This window comes from Aegilops tauschii, chromosome 6 (genome assembly GCF_002575655.3).
Source record: "Aegilops tauschii subsp. strangulata cultivar AL8/78 chromosome 6, Aet v6.0, whole genome shotgun sequence".
NCBI classification, from domain to species: Eukaryota; Viridiplantae; Streptophyta; class Magnoliopsida; order Poales; family Poaceae; genus Aegilops; species Aegilops tauschii.
Window position 1 is genome coordinate 341237909 of NC_053040.3, and position 11122 is coordinate 341249030.

General features: G+C 44.4%; 1 protein-coding gene across 2 annotated transcripts; it reads left to right on the plus strand.

The window, feature by feature from the left end:
• Nucleotides 1-6602: 6602 nt before the first annotated feature.
• Nucleotides 6603-10845, plus strand: LOC109769930 (protein FAR1-RELATED SEQUENCE 5). Of its 2 annotated transcripts, none has more exons than XR_002234470.4 (7): nucleotides 6603-6833; nucleotides 6936-7121; nucleotides 7825-8084; nucleotides 8221-8910; nucleotides 9028-9485; nucleotides 9574-9860; nucleotides 9959-10845. XR_002234470.4 is itself a non-coding variant. In XM_020328636.4 (7 exons), exons 3-5 carry the CDS (start codon nucleotides 7925-7927, stop codon nucleotides 9163-9165), a joined length of 993 nt encoding a protein of 330 aa, XP_020184225.1. In that variant the 5' UTR covers nucleotides 6603-6833; nucleotides 6936-7121; nucleotides 7825-7924; the 3' UTR covers nucleotides 9166-9485; nucleotides 9574-9860; nucleotides 9959-10845. The 2 variants fall into 2 exon arrangements, 1 of the variants encoding a protein (XP_020184225.1); XM_020328636.4 differs by having other exon boundaries at nucleotides 7825-8089.
• Nucleotides 10846-11122: the final 277 nt, after the last annotated feature.

Here is an 11122-nt window from a genome sequence, read left to right on the forward strand (position 1 = left end):
GGTAAAAAATTTGTCCCGTTTGGGGCAGGTTCGGGTATAAGCTTCTCACAAACCAGAGCTTCTCACAACAAGCATGATGGTTTCGATAGGGAACGTCCCACCTTTGGGGACGGAACGGCATCCATTGCCTCTTATTGCTTTCAAATATTTTCTTGTGTCAACATAGAACAACAAGAGTGTTGTGTCAATTTTTGTGATTTTTCAGGGTTCGTTTGGACATTTTTATGCATTAACTGGGTTTTCTAGGCATTTTATGTGCATAATTCAAATTTAAACTACAAGCTCATGCTCCAATGTAGTAAGGTTGGTTGAAAAATCTCATATGTGTCCTTGGGTGAATTTCTAGGTCCCATGCAAGAGATGGGAATGAAATTCAAACACCAGGGCACTGTTGATTGCCGACAAAACATTGAGATGCCTGGTTTTTAAATTCTAGTAAATCCAAAACTCGTCTGAAATTCATCAAACTTGGCATGCTATCATGGAGCGGCATCAACATGTCGTGGTGAAAATTGTGTCCCATTTGGGGTAGGTTTGGGTATAAGCTTCTCACAAACCAGAGCTTCTCACAACAAGCATGATGGTTTCGATAGGGAACGTACCACCTTTGGGGACGAGACGATATTCATTGCCTCTTATTGCTTTCAAAAACTTTCTAGTGTCAACATAGAACAACAGGAGTGCTGTGTTCAATCTTGGAATTTTTCGGGGTTCATTTGGCCTTTTTATACATTAACTGGGTTTTCTAGGCATTTTATGTGCATAATTCAAATTTGAACTACATGCACATGCTCCAGTGCATATAAATTGGTTGAAAAATGAAATATGTGTCCTTGGGTGCATGCTTAGGTCCCATGCAAGAAGTGGAAATGAATTTCAAACACCAGGGCACCGTTGATTGCCGGCAAAACATTGAACTGCCTCGTTTTTAACTTCTAGTAAATCCAAAACTCGTCTGAAATTCATGAAACTTGGCATGCTTTCATGGAGTGGCATCAACATGCCGTTGTAAAAATTTTGTCCCGTTTGGAGCAGGTTTGGGTATATGCTTCTCACAAACCAGAGCTTCTCACAACAAGCATCATGGTTTCGGTAGGGAACGTCCCACCTTTGGGGACGAAACGATATCCACTGCCTCTTATTGCTTCCAAAAAATTTCTTGTGTCAACATAGAACAATAGGAGTGTTGCGTCAATTTTTGTGATTTTTCGTGGGTTCTTTTGGACATTTTATGCATTAATTGAGTTTTCAATGCATTTATGTGCATAATTCAAATTTGAACTACATGCACATGCTCCAGTGCATATAAATTGGTTGAAAAATCAAATATGTGTCCTTGGGTGCATGCTTAGGTCCCATGCAATAAATGGGAATAAATTTCAAACACCAGGGCACCCTTGATTGCCGAAAAAACATTGAGATGCCTGGTTTTTAAATTCTAGTAAATCCAAAACTCGTCTAATATTCATGAAACTTGGCATGCTATCATGGAATGGCGCCCGACATGATGTGCTATTTTTCGTGTCCATTTTGAGAGAAGGTGCACTCGAATAATGACAGCCAACAAAGGCATTTTGAAAAAAATAGCTGCGACTTAATATCTCAAACGTTTGTATAATTCAAAACGTGTGCGTTCTGTTAACCATTCACGTGATGCTAAGTGTCTTGGTTTTAATGGCTGTAGGAGGTGCCGTGCGGACAGCTGCTTGACCTTGACTGGACGGGAGGTGTGCAAGCGCAGTCCGGTGCGCAGGCTGACCGAGAGGCGTGCAAGCTGTCCTCTAATGCGCAGGCTCACCGGGAAGCATGCGAGCTTTACGCTGCGCAGGCTCACTAGGAAGCGAGCCCTTTGACTTCCATGGCCGCCGCCTTCCTCTCCATTAATGGCGCCTGAGCCGCTGTTTAATATGGACGGCCTTACTGTTCGCCTCCCATTCCCCTCCCCCCCGCAGACCTCCACCGCCATGGCGCAGAATGATCATCTGCCACTAGTCTTCAAGTTTGGTGAAGTTGACTCCGTGCCGGAGGAGATAGAAAATAAGGAGGAATGGGGCTTCATGGATATGGCCCAGAACGAGCTGGCCGCTGTGGTTGCTGCCCCCGCTCCCGTCCCAGCTCCCATCCACGCGCCCGCGCCAGCGACCATCCCCGTAGCATTGACGGGCTGGTCGCCGAGCACTATCGCAGAGCTGGAAGCTGCCGGCGTCAGCGAGGTCTCCGCGGACCCGCGCGAGCTCGTGTACATGCCAGCGCCAGCGCCCGTGCGCGCCCCTCCACCCACCGTGCCGCCGGCCCCCGTGCGTTTGGCTACATCCGCCGCGCCCGTGCGCGCCCCTCCACCCACCGCGGCACCGGTCCCCGTGCGTTTGGTTGCACCCGCTGCGCCCGTGACCGTGCCCGTGCGCGCCCCCCCTCAGTGGCATGGGACGCTTCCGTCGACCGCTACCTCTCAGCAGCGCCAGTTGCCGTCCTCCCGCGCCCCACCCGTCGATCACGCGACGACATGATGTTTGATTTACAAGTGAAGAACATTTTGTGCTGCCTTGAAGACTTCAACAACGGTGTCCCGGAGGACGACAACGACAACGACGGCGTGGCACGCCGCCTCCGCCGCCGCCGGAAATAGTTTTTTTTTGGGGTTTAATACTGTATCTCGAATTCTCGATCATATGAATATAAATTCGTAGTGTGACTGAATGAAAGATATGGTTTGAACGAACTTGCGTTTTTCTCTCTTAATGTACAGACTTATCAAATGATTTTCTTTTGAAAAAACGTCAACGGTTTTTAAATATAAAACACTCATCGCAAACGTTTCAGTAAGAACACCCGTATGCAAACCGATAGCTTCCCCAGGAAGCCAAGGGAAAATGTGCCGAGCAGGATTTCTGCATCCCTTCAACACAAACGGTTGTTTTGCATGACCCGTGTGCAACCACGTACAAACAATTGGGTAAGATTTGCATATCTGTCATTTTGGGTATGTTGCCATTTCTCAAACTGGAAAGATTGACATTTGTATATCTAGTAACATTGCCATTTTTCAACCTTGTAACACGGCGATTTATCAAAATATGCAGCTACAAATCACTAGCACTATCTAATTTTTGCAACTAAAATCACTAGGACTGTTCATATGGACACCACTAGCAGGCATGAGTTCATGGACGCATATGCAAATGTACCATTGATTACATACAACAAGTCATCAACCCACAACAACAACGAGGATACACGTTGGATTATAGATCATTTCCAACAAAACATTCTAGTAAAGTTTTTCTCACACAACAAATAACAAAGCGATGAAATGAACTTCAGCTCAACCACTCGTCGGCGTTGGAAATGCTTGCTTTGAACCAGAAGCGATTCTCTGGAAAGGGCCAGCTACTGTCAATCTCGAGACCAATGCAGGACTGGTCATCCAGGCTGAAGCGGCCTATTTCAGTACCCATATTGGGACGGTAGGGAAGCATAGTAATGTCCGAGGTATAGATACAGTTGCTTCTGATAAATGGTAGTAACGTTGTGTCAACAGCAGCTGGATCGCCTTCCACCATCATTGGATAGTTTTTCCAAGGAAGAGCGAGTTTCCTCCAAGACTTTCAATATTGAACCAGGGAGAAGGTGTTGGCGCTAGTACACCAGTATCCACCCCGAATACCCTGCAACGGATGTTGGAATAGGTCCAGAGAGTGCGACCATATGAGACAACACCTGCTTCCTTAGTAACATCAGCAGTGCCCCGTATATAGACAAGAAGAGGTGATCCATCGGAATAAGTTGCCAGGCGCCACTGAGTATATGGGTCCTGCTCGTCCTCATGCTCGTGAATAAAATTTTCAAGTATAGGTGGTGGAATGTTCACAGGACCTTGGAAACACAAGAAGGTTAATTAGTAAAGGGAAACTAGCTAACCCGCATGCATGTGGATGAAACAATTATAATTACGGTGGAAGACAAACGTACCGAAATCATGAGGATTCCATGCAAAAACAGTGCCACGAGTGGTGGAAGCAAACACAAGACCCTTGTATTGAATTGCATCACAGTACTCATCCATGTATAGAAACTGATTTTTGAGCAATATCCATCGAGTCGAACCATGAAGGACGGCAACAAGCTCTTCGAAGATAGCGACAACATAAGCATTCCTATAACCCCAAGAGCGGTTGGGAACTTGACAAATTGCTATCTTCCGTAGACGACAGTCAGCATGATCGTATTTGAACTCACGTAGAATACCGGTGTACTCAACCTTTGGGCAGTCGTCTGAGATTTTCAAAGTGGAACCCGGTGACGAGTGTACACATTCACAAGTTCCCACTCGCAGTTGTACCCAATATAAACAACCCAATCTCCATTTGCGCCTGCCCAAGCCTTGCCCTCAAGAGATGGCATCTTAATTAACATCATACGTATCATTATCAAGCGGCATCAACTTACACAAGGAGAGGCTTCCCTCGTCCCAGCGCCAGTCAGCAGGGTCACAGCGAAGAAGATAGGGGAGATCAAACCGCTCCTGAACCCTTGGGTTCCTTGTAATGATGTTATTAGTTGAGTCGAGAATGGTCTTGAACGAACCTGCCATGCTAGCCAAGGTGATGACGTCGCACCGATCAATGAGTTCCTCCACCGCGTCATCATTCAGATCGGGGCAAGAATAACAGGGTCGTTTCCGGCTTGTTCCCTCCATGGAGAAGACGATCAAACAATGGCAGAAGGAAGAGTGAAGGCAAATGGAGGAGGGAGGAAGAGCTAGCGTGCGACAGCAGTTCCAAATCGAGAGGGAAAGGTGAAGAGTCGGTGGACGGTTGCCACGGTACATGAAGAGGCGCCTGGGGAGTGAACGGTTGCCACAAAGGTCACACACTGACGACAAGGGCCGAGTGAACCGCATGCAATCCCATCGCACAACACACACGTCTTGTTAAGTTGAACCGTTTCTGTACTCTTGTGTCAACGCAAACAGTTCATCCGAGTGAACCGCATGCTGTATATCCCACACACCTTGATCTGGCTGACCGTTTCTTTTGTGTTGCCTAATCACAAACAGTTCATTCGAGTGAACCGTATGTTGTATATCGCACACACCTTCATCTGGCTGCCCGTTTCTTTTGTGTTGCCTAATCACAAACAGTTCATCTGAGTGAACTGTATGTTGTGTATCGCACACGCCTTCATCTGGCTGCCCATTTCTTTTGTTCCTCCTCATCGCAAACAGTTAATTGAACTGAACCGTATGCCCTTCATCGCACACGCAACTAAAACCTGAACTGTGTTTGATGCATCCGTCATTGCAAACATTTTATACATTTCTGACGGTTTTCATACAGCACCGTTTGTGATTATGGCATCGCACACAGTTTCTCGAAGGGTCTCTGATTGTAGTGTCACGTTAGCACCATCCTGCAGTAGTGGAAGGTTTTATTCCGTTTGGACTCCATTTGGTATTCCTTTTCTGCGAAACTCAAAAATAGGAAAAAAACAAGAACTGGCACTGGGCTCTGGGTTAATAGGTTAGTCCCAAAAATTATATAAAACAACATATTAATGCATATAAAACATCCAAAACTGATAATATAATAGCATGGAACAATAAAAAATTATAGATACATTGGAGACGTATCAAGCATCCCCAAGCTTAATTCCTGCTCGTCCTCGAGTAGGTAAATGAGAAAAACATAATTTTTGATGTGGAATGCTACCTAACATATTTATCCATGTAATCTCTTTATTGTTGCATGAATGTTCAGATCTGTATGATTCAAAACAAAAGTTTAATATTGACATAAAAACAATAATACTTCAAGCATACTAACAAGGCAATTATGTCTTCTCAAAATAACATGGCCAAAGAAAGTTTATCCCTACAAAATCATATAGTCTGGATATGCTCCATCTTCATCACACAAAATATTCAAATCATGCACAACCCCGATGACAAGCCAAGCAATTGTTTCATACTTTTGATGTTCTCAAACCTTTTCAACTTTCACGCAATACGTGAGCCATGGACATAGCACTATAGGTGGAATAGAAGGTTGTTGTGGAGAAGACAAAAAGAAGGAGATAGTCTCACATCAACTAGGCGTATCAATGGACTATGGAGATGCCCATCAATAGATATCAATGTGAGTGAGTAGGGATTGCCATGCAACAAATGCACTAGAGCTATAAGTTTATGAAAGCTCAAAAAGAAAAACTAAGTGGGTGTGCATCCAAATTGCTTGCTCATTAAGACCTAGGGCAATTTGAGGAAGCCCATCGGTGGAATATACAAGCCAAGTTCTATAATGAAAAATTCCCACTAGTATATGAAAGTGACAAAATAGGAGACTCTCTATCATGAAGATCATGGTGCTACTTTGAAGCACAAGTGTGGTAAAAGGATAGTAACATTGGAGTGCGGACTTATGGTGGTTGACCACCATGACGGTGGTTATCCTGGATGGTCATACGTGCATCGTGATCTGGAATCAGTCAATTCAATGGTAGGCTTAAAGCTGCTGCGGGCCTGGACACAGCCTACGACAAGTGTAGCCGTATATGTTTGGCACGTCTGCTTTGGTCATGTACCGCCACTGGGCCGGCTCGACCGCATCTGCTCCAGTAGTTTGGCCCATAACCAGCGTTTTTGAAATAGCACATGATTAGTAACTTGTGGTTCCCCCACGCTGTCCCAGATGGTGGCCCACTAGCCGACTCACCACCACCACTCGTCGCCGCACCTTTCCTCTTCTCGCCTCCTGCCTCTCTTGCTCTGTACCAAACACCGGCGGCGCGGCCATCCTCTCCCCGACAATATGGTCTCTCTGGAGGCCAGTTCATGGGTACATCTCCTTCCCGACCGTAACCACACCCCCACTATCAGATCCTCTGCTGATTAGCCATAGAATTGGCTGTTCTAACCCTAGCCTCTCCCTTGGCATCAGGTTCCTAATTGGTCCAGAGGAGGCCACCGGCGGCGATCTCCCAATAGAGTCCCAGGCTTCTATGAGCGGCGCCAATGGCCAGATTCGCCCTAGAGGAGATGCCGGAGACGAAGGCCAGGGAGCGGATTTATTTGGCAATGCCGGCTTCAATGTGTGCTCGGAGGCTATGAGCGGCTAGACTAGGAGGTAAATATTGGTCCCACGTTCCTGAGGATAGGATAGATGTATTTGTTGTTTTGCAGCCTAATTATGTAGTTCGCTAGTTGATTTCATAGATAATGGGGGTGTTCACCAATGGAACATTTGAGTAAAGTTAGTTTCCGGCAGTGGGATTTGCCCCAGACATACAAGTCATGTGTGTGCTTGCTGTTGTAGTTCTTTAAATCGAAGGAATGGTTGGTGTACCTAGCTATGTGATTTCTTTTCAAATTAACAAGAATTTCCAGCAGTGGGATTTGCCCTAGACATACAAGTCATGTGTGTGGTTACTGCTGTAGTTTTTTAAATCAAAGGAATGGTTTGTGTACCTAGCTGTGTGATTTCTTTTCAAATTAACAAGTGTGCCAAGAGTTAGGATTATAAAGTGGTTATCTCGCACTAAATCTGTTGCTTTAGTTATTTGATTCTGGTATATGTTGTAACTATTCTCTAGTTTAAGTGATGCAAGAATGAGTAATCTATGAGAATTCAGTTCATAAATGGTTGGACATATATATTTCTATTTTAGTATGCTTTGTTAGCAACCGGTCCATCATATTAGATATAATTTTTTTGTAATCTATGCTATATAGCTACGAGGGTACACAAAATGTGTTTTAAGTTATGTTGTTGCCCTGGAAATATAGTCAGCAATTTTTTTAAACTCCTTATTTGTCTGTAAATTGTTCAGGGTCCGGATAGGCAAAGGACCTGAAGTTAGGAATCTGAATCCCAACAGGAAAACTGTGCTAGAATTGTCTGTAAGGGCATATGCTGAGAAGCGCAATGGAATGGTTGTGAATCCAACAGTTGGGGCATCGTTCGACTCGATTGATGAGGCGTACGAGTTCTACAATCTATATTCGTGGGAGTGTGGTTTTGGTGTCCACCTTTCGTCGAGCAGGATGAACGTTGATAGGAAGAGATGCATGCAAGAGATTGTATGCGCATGTGCGGTACATGCCGAAAAAGGCTGGATATGTTTTTTGTTTTTTGACTTTATTATATTCTTTCAATGATTTTAAAATGTCAATGCCGTGTTGTGGATGCATTCTCACCCGCACAATTTTTCCATGTTAACAATCAGGGCAAGCCACTGAAGGAGAACACCAAATCAGCGAGATGTGGATGCACGGCTATGATTAGGCTACTTAGATCTAGTGATAATGGCTGGTACATATCAGAACATAAAGAAGATCATAATCACCCATTGTCTCTGACGTGTGGAGAGAAAATGCATTGGAAATCACATAGGCATATTGACCGGTACGCGAAGGACCTGGTAAAGCAACTACACGACAACAATGTAGGGCTTCGCAAGGTGTTCAGCATAGTTGGTAGTTTCTTTGGATCAGTGGAGAATGTTTCGTCCACAAAACGCTCTTTGAAAACTCTATGTTGGAAGCTTAACAAGGAGCAATCTGATTTTGATGCGATGAAGACGATAGACATTTTGTCAGAGATGAAAGCAAACGACCCTGATTTCAATTATATAGTTCAGGTAGATGATGAGAGTCGGATTAAAACTTTGATGTGGGTGACTAGCAGGGGTTGTGATCAGTATAGGTGTTTTGGGGATGTGATCACGTTTGACATGACATACCGGACAAACCTGCATGACATGCCATTTGGCATGTTTGTCGGAGTAAATAACGACTTTCAGAGTATAATCTTCGGTGGTGTGATGCTTAGAGATGAAAAGGAGGACACCTTCAAATGTGTTTTCAGAGAATTCATTCACATGGTGGGGGGAAGCACCCAAAAACGATTCTCACAGGTTTGTGTGCAGCTCAGTTGCTTTTCCATCAGCACATGTACTATCGATTTGTTTATGATTTTTATTTGCATACTCTATAGTTGCTGATAAGCGTTTTCCTGCTGATTAATTTTTCAGATCAGGCTAGATCAATGGAAATTGCTATTGGAGTTGAGTTACCAAACTCAGTGCACCGGTAGTGTAAATGGCATGTTCTGCAGAAGGCTAAAGAGTCGATGGGGACACTTTGGAGCAAGAAAAGTGATTTCAAATTAGAGTTCCATAAGCTTGTGCACCACATGATAACAGAGGAGGAGTTCGAGGCCGGTTGGGATGATATGCTCGAGAAGTATTCTCTCCGCAAACATCCTTTCCTGACGCAGGTATACGAGGTTCGTCATAAGTGGGCGAAGCCGTACTTTAGAGGCGTGTTCTGTGCAAAAATGACCAGCACTCATCGTAGCGAGAGCGCAAACCACCTCCTAAAGGGTTACGTGCCTCCTAGGTGCCCAATGCATTTGTTCTTGAGGCAATTTGAGAAGCTCCAGTTTGACAGAGAGTCTAAGGAGAGCTTCCAGGAGAAAAGAACATCCCTGGTTAGTACAAATGCACATTTATTGTCGCATTGAACTATTTATATTACTTATGGGGATGTTTACTGATATCTGTGCTTCCAATTTTCAGAGTGGTGTTACTTTAAAAGTAAATCTGCCTATCAAGAGGCATGCAAGCAAGGTTTACACACATGCAATGTTTGAACAGTTTGGTGAAGCATTGTATAAGTCAATTCTTACGTGCTCGATGAATTGGAGCCTAGAAGACTATACAAGTTAACACATGTCGATGCATCTGCAAGAGAGAAGTGGAGCAAAGTTGAATTCAAGGTGGAAGTCAGTGAAGATGAAAGCTTCTTCAACTGCGAGTGTGGCACATTTGAGCACTCTGGCATGGTTTGTTGCCATGCATTACAGGTGGGTGCTTGTCATTGGTTGTTACCTGATCTTGTTTGTGCTGCCGATGTTTGACACATTCATCCTTTTTGATAATTATCACACATATTTTTATGTAGGTTATGATACACTTCCATTTGCCACAAATTCCTCAAAAACACATACTGAAGCACTGGACCAGGGATGCCCGTGATGTGCTTCCGGAGCATCTGGCTAGGTACCAGAAAGACAAAGGGCCTCCTTCGAGCGACACTTTCAGGCATCATGCGATGTACATAAAGGCTCTGGAGTGTGTGCAGCTGGGAGATCGCAATGTGAAGTGCTACGAGGTTTTCATGAGCCTTATGAATGATGTTTATGCTACATTACTTCTGTTAGGCTTAGAAGCAGATGTCATGGGACTTGCCGAGCGTGAGCAGCAGGCCAACAGTGTCGCACCCTAGCTTCATGATGAGAACCGTAAGATCGTTGCATCTAGGCAAACCACGGATGGTGCATCAAGCTGCTCTGGTGTTGCCGTGCCTAACAAGAAGCGGACTGCTGGTCGACCTACCACCAGCAGGGACAAACCTCCTTACGAGCAACATCTCAAGTGGTCTCGCTTCTGCTCCATTTGCAGAGTGCAAGGGCACAAGAGCACGACGTGTCCTGATAGAGGAGATTTGTCGAAGGAGCCACGGAAATTGCCAAAATGTTCAAAATGTGGAGTTATGGGACACCGCCGCAATGTGTGTGGTAAGGACAGGGGGCCTTTCGAACCAAACTTTCTCTAGATACATGAACTTGATATTCTCGATTCGTTTCAAAAAGGACCGATCATCTGGGAGAACCTTATTTGTTGTCCTATGTTTAATCATTTGTTTGTCTCTATACTCCTGGTGTGCTGCCAAAACCAAATTCCTTGGGAGTCATCCTGTATGCTGTCTGAATTAGCCTATCATTTTGCGAGGAATTTGGTTTGATTTTCTATGTTTTTAACATGTAGATGTGCTGATTCTTTTTAAAATCAATATGCATCCTGTGTCTGGTTTGATTGTCTAGGTTGTTGACAGCATGTAGATTTATGATGATTCTTTTTAGAATCAATATGCATCCTGCATCTGGTTTGACTGCCAGGTATTTTTCCAGTGGTGACTGTTCGGTACACTTACTGAAAAATTAGGCCCATCAAATCTTCGATTAAAAATGAATTAGTAATTAGTTATGAAAGATAACTAGCTATGGTAATACGATCTGTTAGTTTTTATTAACCATTTTTTGTGCGTGTGCTTATTGTCGAGTGT